Source organism: Dacryopinax primogenitus (assembly GCF_000292625.1).
Source record: "Dacryopinax primogenitus strain DJM-731 SS1 chromosome Unknown DACRYscaffold_10, whole genome shotgun sequence".
NCBI lineage: Eukaryota > Fungi > Basidiomycota > Dacrymycetes > Dacrymycetales > Dacrymycetaceae > Dacryopinax > Dacryopinax primogenitus.
In genome coordinates, this window is record NW_024467207.1 from 677,651 (window position 1) to 695,171 (window position 17,521).

Genomic DNA, 17,521 nt, shown 5'->3' on the forward strand with positions numbered 1-17,521 from the left:
GTTCACAAGGTGTGTTCGAAATGCTTCCGGCGACGTGAACGCGTCACACAGTAAGAACGCCAGACAGACCGCACATGAATTAATTACCCCACACCAGCAGTTAAATTGCCGTTATCTACAGACTAGTTCAAGCAAGGTAAACAGCTAATGGATCTATGGGTGTGTGGGCTATCTTTTGTGAAACGATCTGGGGAAGAAAATGGGTGTCCTATAGCTAGAAAATTCAAGTCGGTTCACCTCTGCGCGGCTGCTAGTAAATCGCTGGGGATGGCGGGGATCGGGATGCCATTGTCATTGTTACTCGTCATCGTCGTCACGCCCATTGGAGGGCTTGAACAATGCGATGAGATCATTCAGATCGAGCTTGTTCTTACTGAGCTTGCCGCCGCTCAAAGCCACCGTTGCCACTTCACGCTTCTTGTCCTGCATCTGTACGAATCGTTAGACTTTCCAGAGAGACATGGCAGAGGAACCTACAATTAGAATACGGTCTTCCACCGTGTTTTCAATGACTAATTTGTAGATATTCACTGCTCGCGTTTGTCCAAGACTACAGTTTGTCTTAGTTCTCTTGGCCTCAAATAAATCAAGTGGACATACCGATGAGCACGGTCGAACGCCTGATCCTCCAGTGCCGGATTCCACCAAAGATCCACTAGAATGACGTTGTTGCAGCATACGAGGTTGAGTCCCACGCCACCAGCTTTGAACGAGATCAGGATCACAGTGGTTGCTTTGTCGTTCTTGATCTTATTGATGGCCTGCTCCCGCTCAACGGGTCTAAGGCTGCCGTCGACTGCGAGCATAGTTAGAAATGAATCGGACGCAATCAATGAAGGGACGTACTCCTGGAAAACTTCACGCCATGATGCTTTAAGAACGGCTCCAACAGGTCGAGCATACCTGTAAATTGGCTGAATATGATAGTCTTTTCTTCACGATTCGATCTATCCGCGATATCTGTCAACAGTTCCACGATCTTGCGGATCTTCGCGCTGCTCGGGGGAAGTTTTGGTAATCCATTGGATTTATGGGATTTCTTTGGGAAGGCAGCTTCATTGCGGGGAATTGCAACAACTGACTCGTCCGAGTCATCTGAATCTAAATTGATGGCTGCCAAGCTTTGGCGACGAGCAATACGGTCGATGTTCGCACTGTCGCAGGCGTCGCAGGTGGGTGACTTGGATCCTTTCGGCAATCTAAAAAGTGCATCAGATATATGAACCTCAAATGGAAAACGGACACCGACGGTTCTAGACAGATACGACACATTTCAGGCTTATCTCCCACATTCATTTTCCCAAGCAGGTCAGCCAGCTCGTCTTCTTCCTGTTGGGTGACCTCTTGCTCATCTTTGTCGTCTTTTCCTGCCTTTGGATCCAGCGCATCCTTTTCTTCACTGAAGTCCTTGCTGACAAGTCCAGGATGACCGCATGCTAAATAAGGCTAAGCGCCTAACGCCATCCCAGCATGGACAGTTTACACACCTTGTCGGATCCTCAACAAAAGCACCAAGACGCTAGTATAGTTTTTCATCACGTCGCCTCTTTTCAAGAACTTGTTGAACGTGAGCGTGGTACGCTCTTGGAGTGCGGCGTAGAATTCGCGCTCGTCCTTATCGAATTCGCACTGCACGACTTGTACTTCGCGAGGGGGCAACTTCAGCAAAGGCTGCCCGTTGATCATGTCAGTCTTCGTGCGGCGAAGCATGATAACCTTCAGGATGACTTGCAGACGTTTCATAGGGCAAGCAGGTTTGCCAGCCTTCACAGGCTGAGATATATGCTGGCGGAACTGGGTCCAGTCATTCAGAGGCTTGACGACCAAGAACTTGAGCAGAGGATACAGGTCATCAACGCTATTCTGCAACCGATGGTCAGGCGAGGAACGGTGCGAACGTATGGTTTACGGACTTGGATGGGGGTACCGGTCAGACACCACTTGAATTTGCTGTTGAGCGCACAGCAACCAATGCTCATTTTGGCGGACTTATTTTTGATGTTCTGAGCTTCATCTGTGCAATTATCAGCGAAAGCCTGTCACTTAGGCACAGTTCCATTTCTTACCGAGGACAATCCGCAACCAATCGATTTCGAATAAGGGGCATGCAGGCTTTTTCTTGGACTTCTTCTTGACCACTTGTTGAGCGAACTCGTCGGAGTCTTCTTCATCACTACCTTCGGCGATGAAGTCCTCGAGTCCCGTCTTTGCTTTTGCTTTCGGTTTCTTTGCGGTCTTGGAGTGATCGGAGCCCCCCTCGGAAGCTCCATGCTCTGACGAGACCACACTGTAGGATGTGATGACAACATCAGCACGCTCAAGGACACTGGCCTCTGTATCAAACAGTTACAATGAGTATTAGCGGATGACACAATAGAACATGCCTTTAGTGCGACCCGACCCATGATGTTCAATGACTTTGAGCCCGACTGTCATCTTCCCAAGCTCTTCTCTCCATTGCTTGATCAGGCCGACGGGGCAGATGATCCTGCATCCGGTCAGTATGATGAGTCCCAACTCGAGAATGACGACGTACAAGGTACCTCTTGCGTACCCTTCTTCCTTCTCTTTATCGGTCCTCTTCCCATCCACGATCCTCGTGAACGTCTGAATGGTCTTTCCCAAACCCATATCATCTGCCAAAATACCTCCCTTCGCCTTTCCCTCTTCTCTGCTCTTCATCCACATTCGACCCTTGACCTGATGGGGCATGAGCTTGATCGTGTCCCTGAAGCCCTCGACGTGGGCGTCACGTTCCATATCAATTCCATCGATTTCGGCGTCACCCACGCTGCTTTGGAACAAATCTTGAAGGGCTTTCTGCGCCTCTTGGGAAGTAACCTGGACCTCAGGAACATCGCCCATGTCCATACTTGAGCCATAACCATTGGAGTACGACGACGGCTGGGCGGAACGCGACCCGTATTGATAATAGCTTAGGTCTCGACTGGTAAGAGGAGGGTTAGACGGGATCGAGATCGGATTGCCAGGGCCCAGAACTGGACCGCTGTGTGCTGTGTATGATGATGTTTGACCAGCATATGGATACATCCCTCCTGGATTGTTGGTAGGGTACGGTGAAGGGCTGGGCCCCTCCGACGCGGTCACGTTGGCGCGGTGAGACTGCGGCAGTTGATTTCGCAGATCCGGGTTGTAAGCCTGTGGCTGATGGTGATCTTGCAATGGTTGTGGTATTGATTTTTCTTTGTTCAAGGGCCGTGATTGCTCTGGTCTCGGCTTATTGAATCCACGGCTCAACCAGGATGGGAGTTCTTCCTGCCCGGCTGTCCGTGATGCACTAGGGGGTTGTGGCCGTGTGGAAGGAGCTCCAGACTGATGAAGAGGCGCAGTTGGTGCAGAAGATGCCTGGGTTGGTCGCGTTTGTGCATTTGTATGAGCAGATTGTGCAGCCGCCTCATGTCCGGAATAGTTCCCAATGGGCTCGTTTGTTCGAGGAGGCGCATTCATGTGAGACAGACCCTGGTCTCCTTCTTCTCCTTCACTATCCGAGATCACAATGGTGTTTCGGAAGCCATTCTGGTTGCTCTTCGTAGGATCATTGAGATTGGCACGCGGCGATGGTGTTTGGCTTGCACTGGACTGGGAATCGGGTGGGGTGGGGCGCCGGTGTGCCATGGGCGGATTCTGTTTAGCTCTTAGTTTCGACGGTGGTGAAGAAGAGCTAAGTGACTGCGAGTCCTCAGCGGAGAGAATGAAACGACGCGGATGGAGAAGCTCACAATTACATCAGGGCTTGGTTGAGGATCGTTAAATTGATGACGCCGTTGCGGGGTTGGAGGATCTGATAAATCATTTGAGGTATCCAAATTGCTAACATAAGGCGAATATTATCAGCGTAATTTAGAGCTGGTTAGGAGAATACATGCCTTCGTGACATTTGTTAGTTGGACGGACGAGACAAGGTGCACTGATGACTCCCACTAATGCAGGGCGTGTTGTTTTGCCTCCGGGACGCGTACGCGTGCCCAAGAAAATCAAGTCACATGAGCGGAAGCACATCAACATTCCTGATGCTTCTCGCGGTTCTTTGAGAACGACCATCTGGGCATAAACCAAAGCTATGCTGTTATCTCGCTGGCTAGTGATCCTTTGCCTCTCACAAGCTGTCTGGCTTGTCCATGGATGATGTATACCTAGAGGACTCGTAGGATGTCCAGCATCCTATTCGTGAGTCCATTTTAACGCCGAATCCCGCCCTCAGAGGACTACGATTGCACATCGGCCACCTTGTACACCAGCTTTCCTGGATGCTGCCCATTCTTCATCATCTCGAAGCCTTTCTGCACATCTTCTAATCCTCCTATTTCGTGCACCTCTAAAGGCTACATATTTATGTCAGTGAAGACTTTTTTGGTTCTTAGCCACTGGCTACCTTGATAGTCCCGTTCTTCAGCAATCCTGGAATGCGCTTCGCCCACTTGACATGTAAGGCTCTGTGAACCGGTGAGCTTTTGACCAGGTTCTCACCCATCTGCACGTCTTTGCCCAGTGCAGTGTAGGCCAGCATCCACTCGGTCTTCACTTCAGGTCGAGGGAGGTCACCTTTCGGGACTAGGAGACAGACAAGGTGACCCCCACTGGGCCGGAATGCTTGCTGTGCCAATTTGTACGTCTCGTTCTCTGAAATGCTGTTCCTTTGTGTTAGACATTTTCATCTGACAAACGACTGCGCGTTACCAATCTAGACCAAACTCGATCGCGTCGCAGGTTTTCTCCTTCAACTTACCTACAACATCTGGATCCTGTGTCCCATTGAGTTCTCTGAGTGGCAGAAACGTCCAAACAACGTACATGATAGTCCAAGGTGACGTCTGCGCCCCATGCTTTCAGCATGTCAAATCTTCTTGGGGAGGCGGTCGTAGCGACTTTCAGCCCGGTCAACTTTGCGAGTTGAATCGCGAACTGGCCGACAGATGTGGCACCGCTCCAAATGAGAATCCACTTGTCTTTCACCTCCTTCGACGGCTGTGGGAATGGGTCCGGGAGCTTAAGGTGGAGGTAGAGGGCCTGTATGGCAGTAACGAGAGGGATTGGCAACGATGCGGCTTGAGCGGGCGTGATGCCTGCGACTGTCGATGTCAAATCCCATTCTGTTGCGATGTACCTGAACGATGTGAGCTCTTCACTCACACAGTGGGACACTCGCTGATTACTCTGCGAAGGCACCAACACCCTTACTAACGCCACCTCGGACGAATCCCCATCGTAGTTCGCCTGGCTGAACCTCCGATTTCGGGACATTCGTACCCATCGACACAACCTGCCCGACAAAGTCGCACCCTATCAGGTCTCCAGGTTGGCTGATGTAGGCTGCATGCTATTCGCTCTGGTCAAATCACACGCAATAATCTCAATGGCGACCTACCTTCCAGTCTGTTGGATTTTGACCGATCTCTATGACTCGGAAACTGTCCTCTCTGCTCAGAGCCTGACGCTGGTCATCCATTCATTGGTACATACAGGATGTCATTTGGACCGATCGTCGGAGTGAAGACCCGCTCCACTGCGACTATTTTATCCGGCTGCACAATCAACGCCTTCATCGTTGTCGATTTGTCGTTGTTTGTCTTCGCCTTCGGCCTGGAGATGGGCTTGCAATTGAAAAACGAGCGTGCTTTACCTAGGAGTGAGGTAACCATCCCAGCCGATACGTGTGAGACCAGTTGCCCGCTAATGCGGATATAGCCCAACTAATCATATTGCGTGTGTGCCACAGATATAGGCTCAGAGGATCAAACGATTATCCATCCGCCATCTGGGCTCCGCTGCCATGCTGGCTCCCGGTGTAGGGCAAGGTCCGATCTCCTCGTCAATGGCAGGAAGATACGTGAACAACCCTGGTGGAACCACCCCAGCACACCTCCAATTCCGGCTTTGGACCGATGCCCGGCGGAGAAGAAGAGCCCCTGTTGCTAAGCAAAGGGCAACTCCGGGCAATGAGTCCTTCCAGCGCGTGCTCAATACTGGGACTCGCCCCTAGCGGGAATGGACAGGTGGTCTGTTGGCGAGTTCTAGCCAATGATATGCTGGGCAGTAGTCAGGCGTTCGAGGCTCTCGCTCGTGATACAGAGAGCAAGATATTGAGGAAGGTGGTAGGTTCAAATCAGTACTAGGAAAATCAGGTGAAGATGGGACAGCAGGCAGGATGCAGAAGAATCAGAATGGGCCCTGAACGGTTAATGACGTTGATGCACAATGTGTTTCTTTTGGAATACGAAGCCGGAAGGGGACATTCCTCCGGTTTCCTGTCCGCGGTGATGATGTAGCAGAAGTCTTGCGATGAAATTATCATACTTGACAATCCGCGGGCCTATCAAACGGGATGTTGTATGGGTCAGGACATCAACAAAGGGCTACTGAATGAACTCGCCCCCCACATGCCACGGGATAGCAGCGCAAAGCCCTTTGATTATTTGCTTTTGCTGAGATGATTTGTTGTTGGAAGCACGGGATACTGCTATACCTTGATGAAAGACACATGGGCGGAGACATTGGGAATTGGACCAGGGAAAGGGCGGGGACATGGTTTGAAAGCCACGTGCGTCCATTATCGAGATTGATTGCGACCCATCCACTAGTCTGCACATATCAGTCCTGAAGTTGACAGATCCATGGTACTCTTCGCAAAGCTTGGACGCTTTGATGGTACATAACAGCGAATACGTTGATCCCATACGTCCATCTTCGTCTGCACACATCAAGTCGCTCTCACGCAGTTATCGCAACCCTTCCGCAAGGATCTCGATCAAAGATTACGAAACAGTGTACAGGGCAAAAAGCGGTTCTGCGAGTCTGTATAAAGACCAAGCCCGTTCTGAGCTTCTATGAAAGACAATCAAGGCGTTCAGCTGTTCTCGCTCGCCAAGAACGTCCTGAAGAATCAGGTCATACACATGAGAACAATCCTGCCAGGAAAAAGGACTGACATAGAGGCGAAGTTGAGACTGTCAAGGATGTCGTCTGCGCAAATATCGACACAAAAATGATTCGGTCATGTAAACAAGATGCCAGCTGGATGATAGAAACTCGTTTGTGACATCTTTTAGCATTCACTTGTACGCTGCGGCGCTTATGACAAGTCTTGCGATTCGTCGCCTGTTCTTGACACTTCGATCTTCCGTCAACTTTCTCCAAATAGCGAACCCGCTGCCTTCTTCCAAGTTGTCCAGTTTTGCCAACATTTCTCGAACCTCGAGCAAGAAACCGCCCATTTCAGCGATAGTGACCTGAGACCAAAAGTGGTTCCCTGCCCAGGGCGATGCTCGAAACACTCGGGGAGCCGCGTGGCGTAGTGAAAGTAGCGTGGACGGATAAGGGATCAGGAAGGATAGTATGTAGAAGACCAGTTCGCTCGGAAGCCGAGAAAAGAAGTCATAAGATTCTTGGACCACATGGGTCGACAATCGCTCGTTATCGGGTGCTGATGCCAAGTCGATGGGGAAAGACAGTGGTTTCAGCGGGTCCGTTACCATGTACTTCAGGCATTTCTCATCAGTCTCACTGGATTGCATACGTGCAACTAAACAACTCACCTCCTCACCCTCAATCTCCTCCCACCAGACACCCTGCCTGGAAGTAGCCAAGCCACAATCATTAACACGCCGTCTGTCTAGTCCGCGGCGCGCCTGAATCGATTGCCACACGTTGCCAATGTCTTCCTCTGTCGTATGGGCCAGCAAAATCTCCGAGCATGCGTTGTGCACCGGGACCGTTGACGTAGTATTCACAGGAACCACCCGCGGCCCGATAATAATCACATCGGAGCCGAAATACTGTATTGCGCTATAACAAATCAGCGGCGCGGCTTTCAATATAGTGGAAGAGAAGACTCACTCATACGAGCCAACATCCGACCTCTCAACTCGCCAATTTTCCCGGTCCGCCGGCTGCCAGCCTCTTAGTGCTCTCACATCACTCAACCATTTCGTATCAACCGGCCGAACATTTCGGTATCGTTGCTCATTGCCACCACCGTATCGGTCCTCGTGGAACCGCCCTCGGAGGTCAACGCCACATAATGCGCAGTATGTTGAACGAAGGGGTTTGCTGGCGGGGAGGAAATGCATGGTGTAGCCGTCGTCAACGCCTAGCTTCAGTTGGTGCATCGTTGAGCACACAAGCGTATCATTGGTTTGGACGGTCCATCTAAGGTCAATATATGCGATTGAAGAGCGTTAATTTCGCTTCATTTTCACGTTCACCTTGAGATTTGATTAGCATGCAAGGAAGATAGGATGCTAGCATCACACTGGGTGATTCCTCTCCGACGATCTACGGCTTGGCATGCATGCAAGATCTATGAAAGAGGCGACCACATTGCTTGGAGTAACTCCACGGAGAAGTCTGGACCATACGTTCGATGACTTGACGGAAGGAGCTCGGGCGATGGCGCATTCCTCCAATTTCCGGTTTCTACTGGTCTCACTGTAACTGAAAATCCTAGAATTTAATCAATACGTGGCAGAGAGCCGCGATGATGTAAGGTGGCCAGGAAGTCGTGCACATCGGAGGATAGATATCTATTGCATTGTCATAATGTACATTGGTACTTCAACGGTGCTGGGATTTCTGCCAGCGATGAACATGCCTTGGGAGTGACGTGTCCCAGGGGCAGGCGCTGGTAGGGACCCTTCCTTCGCTAAGCGATTAGTGGTCTTCTCAGATTCGGTTCTATTACAGTAATATCCATCGACTCCTATGCCGGGTATTAGAAGATGATCGGTCACCGATTTCCGTACGCACCAAGCCTGATAGCGAACTAATCGCTCGCTCATTATCTTCTCGCACTCCCACGTTCGTAAAGTCCCCGAATACGGAAAGATCTCCTCCCTCTCAGATTTACCATATACCGAAGAATCGTTTCCACCACGGACGAGCGATACCCTTATTTGCGTTCTCGACACCTTCTGCGAGGCGCTCGTAGTGCATTGGGTAAGAGGGTGGATATAATGTTCTCTCGCCAGCGACATACTGAAACAGAACGCAACTTAGACCTCTTTGTTCTGAAACAATTCATGAACTTGAACGCACCTTCTTCTTGAGCTTGTCCTTCGACAATGCGCGGATAGCTTCGACCGCCATAGCGGCCTTCGGGGTGGACGGCATATGCTGGGAGACGGACTCTACCAGCGACTGGAGCTGGAACCGTGGCTTTAGAGGATCTAGAGGTAGTCCAACGGCCAAACGGTGCATTGCATGTCGAAGTGTAGTGCGTGAGGGAGGCATAGTTCAAAGCACCAAAGAGAGGTAGGGACCCTTGCAGCAGACCAGCAAAAAATGAGTGTTCGCGGAGGCATTTTTCCTATAGGGACCGGTGTTGGTTGGACGCGTCACTCGGGATGGTTGGACCTTTCTGCTCAGCCCATACGTTGCCTGCAATGCGAACGCCATCCATTGTTCACTAAGTTTTATTCTCCAAATTGATTTCTGGATATCTCTGCTCAGCAGTTGTGCCTTGCTTCTTGACCATGTCGATACGTTGCGGACGGGACCGGATGCGACTGATCTGAAGAAAGAAGCCGGCAAGAACCAGCGCCGGACCTTCTAAAGGCGCTAGTAAAGCTGAACGCTTCAAATACAACCCCTTCCACATAGAATGCCGCAAACCAGTACCGCGAATAGAGCATCCGTGCCGATGGATTTACATATAAAACTGCCTCGACCTGCGCCCCGATGATTGTTGTACATCCCCTAAACTACGATGCGTGGTCTCCTGCCTTCTATACTGTTGGGCGCTTCTCTTGTCTATGGACTGAGCCTTCCCATCTTGGGAGGGTTCTCCTATCAAATCAATGGATCCATTATTGCTAAATATCCTTCGGGCGGCGATACTCTCTGTTACTTCCAGATCGGTGCTTGCGAATCACAGTCCTTGTCGATGTATGCGTCCAATTTCACCGCTGATCTGAGCATTTCGGGTCCTCAGAACTTGCCGTGCACCGAACCAGTTCGTTTTTGTCATTTTTTGTCATTATTAAATGTTCATTGGGATAAAGCTACCAAACTGGAACCTGGATGTGCAGAATTTCGGCGGTGTCTTACGGCGGTTAATATCGAGTCAGTCTCCTGTAGTCTCTACTTCCTTGAACGCATTATGACGAAATCTATAGACAATCCGGAACTTTGAGTACTGGAGATATCCACGGTCTGTCAACAGCTGTGTTCTTTGATTCGGGCCGAACATTGATGCGTCTCATGTAGCTGCGCCTTACACGCCTCCGGCTGATGGGATCCACGAGTCTGGAATTGTATGAACTTCTCAATCCGAACGTGGACGTCTGCTCATACACGTCCAGTGGATCATCAGCCCAACGATGCAAATCACCGCGGCTTGGACGAATACTGACGGAAGTAAGTAACGAACCTGAGAAGCGAAACTTTAGTGATTTGTTCTCAGGCAACGTCAACCTCGGGTTTGCCTGGGATGGCGTATACGTCTATGCGACACCCAATGCGACGGGATTCGCTGCAGAACAGAACATTGAAGACGGTGGTGACTGCCTGAGCGTCGTCGTACCTCCATTCAATTCAGTCCGATTGGATACATCTCGCTAACGCTGCGCCCAGGAGTTGTTCTTTGTTCCTGACTGTACCGGGATCCTTATCGATATTCCGGGTCTTCTTGATTGGTGCATCGAGCTTCCGCTGCATCTTTGATCGATAGGAGACCTCTCAATACGGTCATGTGAACGTTGTGCATTTGAATTGGGAATAGGATCGAATTTGCGGTGAGAATCCGCGGGCTTCGTTCGTCTGCGAAAGTTCGCAGCTCTTATTCTCCCCACGGAGGATTCTCACCCCATGGTACGGATCTATGAACCACATGTGACCTGAAACGGGGACATTCTAGATCATTTGGTGCAGACTGGTAACTGACTTCTAGCTCGATTGATTCGGTAATCTACCGAGGCACGGTCTTGGCGTGGATCAAGCGGCATCTCATTTGCTTCAACCTCCGAAACGGTCATCGTGCCTTTGCATGCCCATTTCATACTCGTGCGAGACTGGATCGCTTCCCCTTTGGGAGGGTCACATGAGACATATGGGGTAAAGAATGTGTCTGTAAATCTCTCCATTAAGGGCCGGTTCTCAACACATACATTGATCAGCAAAGACAGACAGTATCTCCTCTCTACTTTCTACGTGCCTAATTGACCTCTTCTTTCTCATCGGCAGGAAATGGACAGAGACACTCCGGCTCGAAGGGTGTTCGTACACTTTCTAGCTTGTCATGTTTCTTGCAAACTTCCAAGGCCTGGTAGTACTCCTTCCATTCTGCCGCACTTTCCCCCAGATTGGCATCGCTTTGGGCGGGGGACGCAGAACGGGAGGAGGAGGGTTTTGGCGTACGCTTGCGTCGCTTCGGAACAGTGGGAACCTCCAGGAACATCGAGTTGGAAGGTTCAGGCTTGACCGGCTCATAAGAGGGACGAGATCCACGACGCCCTTCGTCATATAGCCTCCAGTTGATTGAGATGTCAGGGGCACCACCGACGACATATGACTGAACGTCTCTGGTGAGTGGACCATTCGGAGGTGGACCGTACTTGTTGTCGAAGATGGAAAGAGTAGCTGGACCACAGTCCCATCCTACTGCTTGAGACTTGGCGTTGAGTACGGGTACACCAGTCTTGGCTGGATATGAGAGGGGAAGACAAGTGGGGAAATCCGGCGGAAGAGAGGTACGGGAGATCTTTGTTGTTCCGTCGGTCTCTGACTCAGCCATGATGCCGTCAAGGAGTTCGGTGAGCGAAATATCAAACTGTGTGCCTGATAACACGACCTTGGGGAGTTCGGCTTGAGAAGACATGTCACCGGGAGTGACAGGGGGTGAGGACGACGAGTTTGACGAGGATCGAGACATAGCCGGGGTGGGAAGGTTGAGCTTGGTGACAGAAGATGACGAGACAAACTTTGGAAAATTTGTATTGGTAGAAGAACCGGAAGTGTTTCGGAGGGCAGGATCCAACACGCTGTCCGTCAGATTTGTACCTCGTTCGTATTTCTCTGTAGCGGGTGTGGGAAGTCCTTGTTGGGGGTATGGGTTTGCGGGAACCAGCGGTGGGATATATGCGCCTATCTCGAGGGACAGTGAACCTTTGTCGTCAACGGGGGTTGGCAGGCACAAGATAGGGTCGATATAGAAGGACTGCGTGGTCGTGGCTAAGTTAATGGTGGGTATATGCTTGGTTGGCTTGATGGTCTTCGCCGATGTGGAGATGCCATTTCCGTGGTTTCCTGCCACCACACTCGGTTCGCTCAAAGTGTCCGCGTCGGCTCCGCCCACCGCGGTCTTAGGGCCTTCTGGACCAGTGAAGAATGAATCGAGCAAGGCGAGCATTGTTCCGTCGTTGTCAATCACACTGTCGAGACCACCGTGGGCGGAAGTGGTGGGTGTGATGGTGGCTGTCGGACAAAGAGGAGGTGGAGAGAACAGAAAGGGACTTGGAGAAGACATGATTGAAGTGAAGATTAGTGCTATACAATATTAGGGAGTGTCGAGATACTGGAGGAGAGCTCTTGGGGAGTGAGTGTAAGTAGAAAAGCTGGATGTATGCGCCGTGAAGGAGGAAAGTCACTGCCAGGAAGAGGGCTATTTGACACCGTCTCATATTTGGCAATGTTCTTGCCACACAGAGAGCATACCAGTCGGAGAAGACGAACACATCAGACGTCCGGAGAATAGTTGACTCACAGCCACGGTCTCCGTCGATCAGTGCAAGATCATCATCAGAACCTCGACCATAAGAAGACATACCCACGGGTTTGGTATTTGACAACAGTCAGAAGGGCCAAAGAGCGTTACTTTTGTTAATATTACCTGGTCACGATCCTATGACCCCAACATCATACCATGTTCCCATCAACAACCGGCCATATATAGAAAGCGGCGAGATGGTGAGACGTGCTTCTATTGTTTTAGCGCGCAGTTGCCCCTGTCGCACCACAGGTCGTCGCCCTCGCTCAGCGAGAACCGCTGTGAAAGTCAACCAACAGCGTCAACCCTTGTCTTGTTAGCAAAACGCTGTGCGTTTCTTCATACGTACAGTACCCTGACCGAACAGAAATAAATGACGGAAGTGGAACTGTGCACTGCCTTGGCGCATGCTTTGACCAACGTCACACGCCTACGGACGGAAGCGACACAACCCCGACAACCGAAATATTGCTTATATACCGGGACCACGCAATGCTGCGTTTCATTTCGCCACGATATCTTCACGCCCACGACACGAACAGGTTTCTGTCCTTCTCTGATCTATCTTGATATTGGGTTCTGACGACACAAGGGATACTGAGAGTACAACATGTCGGCCAGATTACCACCAGAAGCGCCCAAGAGCAAGGTCCTCGCGAGCTTAGCTCGTGGGCCATTGCGTTCCATCATTATGGTTTTAACAGTTGTGCGTACTGCTCGTCGCGGTGCCGTGAGCGCGAGCTGATGTATTCACAAATAGGCTGGTGTTGCATGGGGGCTTGCCTTGTACGTTCAAATGTGATTATTGCTGTTAAAGTGTGGTCCTGATTCTCATTCAGCGGTATCCAATCATTCCGAGATATCGGCTTCGATCGAACCACAGGCGGCGGCAATTCGCTAGTCACATTCGACATTATCATTGGCTCGCTGATGTGCGGCTTCGCTGTGATGATGATAATTGGCTTCATCGTTGCATTAGTTGTGCGTCGCTGCCCTCACACAGCAGATTACAGCCGTTATATTGACGAGTATTCACAGAATCGTCCTACACTCGCGCGCACTTTCTCATTTCTCTCTATTTTCGCTGGATTGGTACTCTGCGCCGGGCAGCTGTTCATCGTCATTGCTCATTTCTTCTTTCAATCGCTCATCATCGACGAGTGCGAAGCTGCCACGACAAACGCCACAGTCATCACGGGCAATCCCTTCTGGTTTGGTTATAGCGAGCATACGCTGTCCGCCACGGACGCGCGAAACTTCTGCAATAGTGCCTTTTCCCGCCAATCGGCGAGCACCATCATTTGGCTCCTTGTGGCCATCGTTGCGAGCGCAATCTTTGTCATGATCGCCATGGCTTGGTCTTATCAAATCCTCGATCCTTCCTATGGTCGTCAGGCACCCCCACGTGCCGATGCGATCCGAATGGGCTCTTTCAACCCCAGCGGCGAGCCCTACGACCAAGTCCCGTACGCGCCACGTGATCCGTTCGCAGACAGCAGAAACGACGCCTACGTCCCGCCGTATGATCCTAACATGCCACCGAAGTACACTGGCGACGAGTCTGGCCGGGTTACTCCACCCGAGAAGGCTGATGGCGGGAAACAGGGAATGTATGGTACTGATCGGGATGCGTGGGCGGCGAGTGACACGGACCTCGCTGGGCCGAGGATCCAGGAGAGAAGGCCTGGGGAGATTTAGTGATGAGGATCGTCCGGACTGATAAATATTGTTATCGGAACACGTCTTGGCATTTTATGTTTCCCATTTGTATGTAGCCTATACAATATATTTCTTGAGGATAATCAGTGGCAGAAACTCGGTGCGGTAAAAGATGTGCTCACACAGTTCGCGAGCACCCAGAAAGTGACCCTCCTAGCCTACGTCTCATCGTCGATAAGACTCGGCGAGTCACCGGGCCTCTTCTCCGTCGTCCCATTTTACCCGAAACAAAGGGGTGGCGGAAAAAGGTTCGCTCTCCTACTTCTCATATCTTGTCCCAAAAATGAATCCAACTCACTATTTCTGTTATCTGCCATCGTCACCTTTTCCCACTTAGAGTGATAGAAGATTTCGCGTGGCTGGATGGCATGTGGCGGCCATGATGGAAACGCAGAAAGAGTGGGTGGATCGATGAGAGAAAATAGTCATCCAGAGAGGAAAAAGAGGCCTGTTTGACAGGTGGGCGGAATTGTCGATACTGTTTATTGTTGGAAGAGGTGGAAAGAGGTGAAAAAAGTGGTTGGTGCGGAAAACGAATTTGTGATGGACCGAAGCCAATCACAGCATTAGGCTATTATGATTCCTTCCTCGGAAGACCGGCATGTGCAGGGACCCGGGAGGGCGGAGGAGTCATTGCCAACACGGTAGGCGCGCGTCCTTTTGATGTTCTCTCCACACCATGATTGATGGTATAGCTTTGTTAGTTGATATTTTAATTGTTTGTTCAGTCGATGTACAGCACTGAAAGGACGCCCTTGCCTCTCCTCAACGTCGCACAGTTGTCGCTGGCTGTGCAGCGGAAGGAACCTGATTGGTCGACAGCCCCCGTCACACCCTCTCCTGCACCCACACACTCGACCTCATCATCTTCGAGCATCCACACCCTGCTGGCCTCATTTTCCTCCCCCCTCTTTTCCTGCCTCCTCACCATCCACCGCTGAGACGATGTCTACACATCGTCCGGCCCACCCGTCGCCGTTACGGGCACCGCCGACAGGGCCAGCAGCGTTGCGAAACGCTCAGGCCAAGGCGGCTACCCTTGGCTCGGGCGGGCATGCCGTACCTACTGGCCCCCGCGCTTTGCGGCAACAACAGCAGCAACATCAGCAGCATTTGCAGCAGCAAGGGATTCAGCAGGCGCAAAAGCAGAGCATGTTGAGTCCATCATCGGGCGGCTTTGGTCTACGTAGTCAGATTTCATTTCCGTTAAAGCGGTCGCCTCTTTCCATACAGCCCCCCATCCATAGTCCTCTACCAACACTCGCCCCACCGCCCGACGCGCCGACTGGTCCATCCAAGCGATCAGTGGTCAAATTCAAAATACATTCGAAAGGATCTGGTCGGAAACCACAATCTGTACCGACCATCATCATGGCACCCTCAGGGCAGACAAGAAACGCCCATCATATTTCCCCTTCGGCTGCGGCAGCCTTTACTTATCCTACCCCGAGTACACCTTCGCGTAGCCACTTACCACCAGAACCCACAACTCGCCCACCGCCTTGCCCACCTGAGCCTCCGCCACCTGACGAGCCGGCTCCTCCTTTGCCTTCGCCTGATGATGACTTCCCCCCTCCCCCTTCTTCCTCCCCACCACCGCCGCCTCCCCAACCAATGATGGAACCTCCGCTTAGTCCTACACCCCCAAGAGAGCGCGACTACTTCGTAACTTACGATCCTGTACTACAGCCAATGTACAGAGACACGAAAGGTGAGCGGATCTCGACGCGCGTGACGCGCTGCCATACTGATGAACTCGAAAAGGCAAGCAGCCCATATATCGATATGAGCGCGAAGGTCTTTCAGACACGAAGCCAAAAGATCCACGTCGTCTGCTGAGCGCAGAAGACAAACTTGGTCGTGGACGCGGTAGGTATCGGAAGGAAGTCTACTTTATCGAGTACCCAGTAAGAGATGTCTGCATGTATGCTGTTGAATATCTGTCTTATTCTCTCTCACTAGCCTGACTCCGACAATGCACCTGTACGCAAACGCGCACCAACACCACCACTGCCGTGCGCGTTGTCTTTCATCAATATTCCTACGTCTCTTCCTAGTTCCACGCTCCACCGCCACCTACAGAACACCTTCGGCTTCATGAACGACTTCACCTTCCCGTACGACCCTCTCACAGGTCAGGCATATGGTCTATTGTGGATCAAGTTTGCGTCACATCAATTTGCTTCCCAGTGCCTAGCGTCCGCGGAGGCGTTCAGGGCTGGCAAGACTGCCCAAAACGGCGTATCTCCCTTCTTCCCCCCAGGGAACTGGGATCCTCCCGATGGCAGCAAGAAGTGGATGTCACAACTCAAAGCGACGTGGGATGACTCTGGAGAGGAGCACAAGCGACTTCACAAGCTTGAAGAGTCGCGCCGACGAAAAGCGTGGGAAGATGAACGCCGCAAGAAGAAGGAAGAGGACAAGACACGAAGAGACAAGGAGCGCGAAATGCGGTTGAAGAATGCGATGCAGCAAGAGTGCGAGTCAAGAAGTGCCGGTTTGGACACACCATTGGGCGATGGGCGTACTGGTAGTTCTACTCCCGCTACTCTAGCTGAACAGAAGAAGAGCCCGGGCGAGCTTGCGCGTGAGGAGGCTGAAAATGTTCGCAGGAAGAGGGAGATTAGGAAGAAACTCGCGCATAATCGTTACGAACATCTCATTTTCGAGGGTGCTTGTGTCGATGATGAGGCTGACCTGAGGGAGATCGCCAAAGTTCTTGACCGTTTTGGCGTGGAAGAGGTAGGGCATTTCAACCCTGAAGTTGAGCATACGTCCTCTAACACTGTCTTTCAGGTCATCACAGACTCTCTCAATGTCTACGTTACGTTCTCCCGCCCATCGTCGGCACAGCGCGCAGAAGTAGTCCTTTCCAATGCCCAGCAGTCCCAGACTTCCGCATCCGCATCACTACGCCTCCCATCTGCCGTTTCATCAGCCCGCATGCTTCGGGAAGCGCCTCTAGATCCAAACGAGGAGAAAGCCGAGCAAGAGCGCGTCATCAAGGAAGCGTCCGACGAGCTGGTTGAAGAGCTCAAACGAATGGTGCGCAAAGATCTCCGTGAGCTGGCACGTGGTACTGTC

At 51.5% G+C, this 17,521-nt stretch overlaps 7 protein-coding genes across 7 annotated transcripts; 2 read left to right on the top strand and 5 right to left on the bottom strand.

The window, feature by feature from the left end:
- Positions 1-297: 297 nt before the first annotated feature.
- Positions 298-2,865, bottom strand: DACRYDRAFT_53063 (uncharacterized protein; the record flags this gene model as incomplete). Its single annotated transcript, XM_040775148.1, has 10 exons — positions 298-429; positions 478-550; positions 601-796; positions 847-1,113; positions 1,266-1,436; positions 1,488-1,863; positions 1,914-2,014; positions 2,067-2,326; positions 2,381-2,488; positions 2,537-2,865. 10 exons carry the CDS (start codon positions 2,863-2,865, stop codon positions 298-300), a joined length of 2,013 nt encoding a protein of 670 aa, XP_040628406.1.
- Positions 2,866-4,154: 1,289 nt separating this feature from the next.
- DACRYDRAFT_108059 (NADP-binding protein) lies at positions 4,155-5,660 on the bottom strand (the record flags this gene model as incomplete). The annotated part of the gene is made up of 8 exons (XM_040768580.1): positions 4,155-4,182; positions 4,231-4,343; positions 4,394-4,649; positions 4,699-4,763; positions 4,813-5,125; positions 5,175-5,338; positions 5,387-5,429; positions 5,482-5,660. 8 exons carry the CDS (start codon positions 5,658-5,660, stop codon positions 4,155-4,157), a joined length of 1,161 nt encoding a protein of 386 aa, XP_040628407.1.
- A 1,410-nt stretch (positions 5,661-7,070) lies between these two features.
- Positions 7,071-8,126, bottom strand: DACRYDRAFT_108060 (uncharacterized protein; the record flags this gene model as incomplete). The annotated part of the gene is made up of 3 exons (XM_040768581.1): positions 7,071-7,496; positions 7,554-7,803; positions 7,855-8,126. The coding sequence occupies 3 exons, from the start codon at positions 8,124-8,126 to the stop codon at positions 7,071-7,073; spliced, it is 948 nt and encodes a 315-aa protein (XP_040628408.1).
- Positions 8,127-8,529: 403 nt separating this feature from the next.
- DACRYDRAFT_22628 (uncharacterized protein) lies at positions 8,530-9,216 on the bottom strand (the record flags this gene model as incomplete). Its single annotated transcript, XM_040772894.1, has 3 exons — positions 8,530-8,716; positions 8,764-8,991; positions 9,052-9,216. The coding sequence occupies 2 exons, from the start codon at positions 9,211-9,213 to the stop codon at positions 8,860-8,862; spliced, it is 294 nt and encodes a 97-aa protein (XP_040628409.1). The 3' UTR covers positions 8,530-8,716; positions 8,764-8,859.
- A 505-nt stretch (positions 9,217-9,721) lies between these two features.
- DACRYDRAFT_108062 (uncharacterized protein) lies at positions 9,722-10,677 on the top strand (the record flags this gene model as incomplete). The annotated part of the gene is made up of 6 exons (XM_040768582.1): positions 9,722-9,967; positions 10,017-10,077; positions 10,222-10,268; positions 10,317-10,371; positions 10,418-10,533; positions 10,588-10,677. The coding sequence occupies 6 exons, from the start codon at positions 9,722-9,724 to the stop codon at positions 10,675-10,677; spliced, it is 615 nt and encodes a 204-aa protein (XP_040628410.1).
- A 408-nt stretch (positions 10,678-11,085) lies between these two features.
- DACRYDRAFT_116658 (uncharacterized protein) lies at positions 11,086-12,478 on the bottom strand (the record flags this gene model as incomplete). Its single annotated transcript, XM_040770243.1, has 1 exon — positions 11,086-12,478. One exon carries the CDS (start codon positions 12,476-12,478, stop codon positions 11,168-11,170), a length of 1,311 nt encoding a protein of 436 aa, XP_040628411.1. The 3' UTR covers positions 11,086-11,167.
- A 762-nt stretch (positions 12,479-13,240) lies between these two features.
- DACRYDRAFT_80114 (uncharacterized protein) lies at positions 13,241-14,511 on the top strand. Its single transcript, XM_040776426.1, has 4 exons — positions 13,241-13,424; positions 13,479-13,504; positions 13,558-13,699; positions 13,757-14,511. The coding sequence occupies exons 1-4, from the start codon at positions 13,329-13,331 to the stop codon at positions 14,414-14,416; spliced, it is 924 nt and encodes a 307-aa protein (XP_040628412.1). The 5' UTR covers positions 13,241-13,328; the 3' UTR covers positions 14,417-14,511.
- The last annotated feature ends 3,010 nt before the right edge of the window (positions 14,512-17,521 follow it).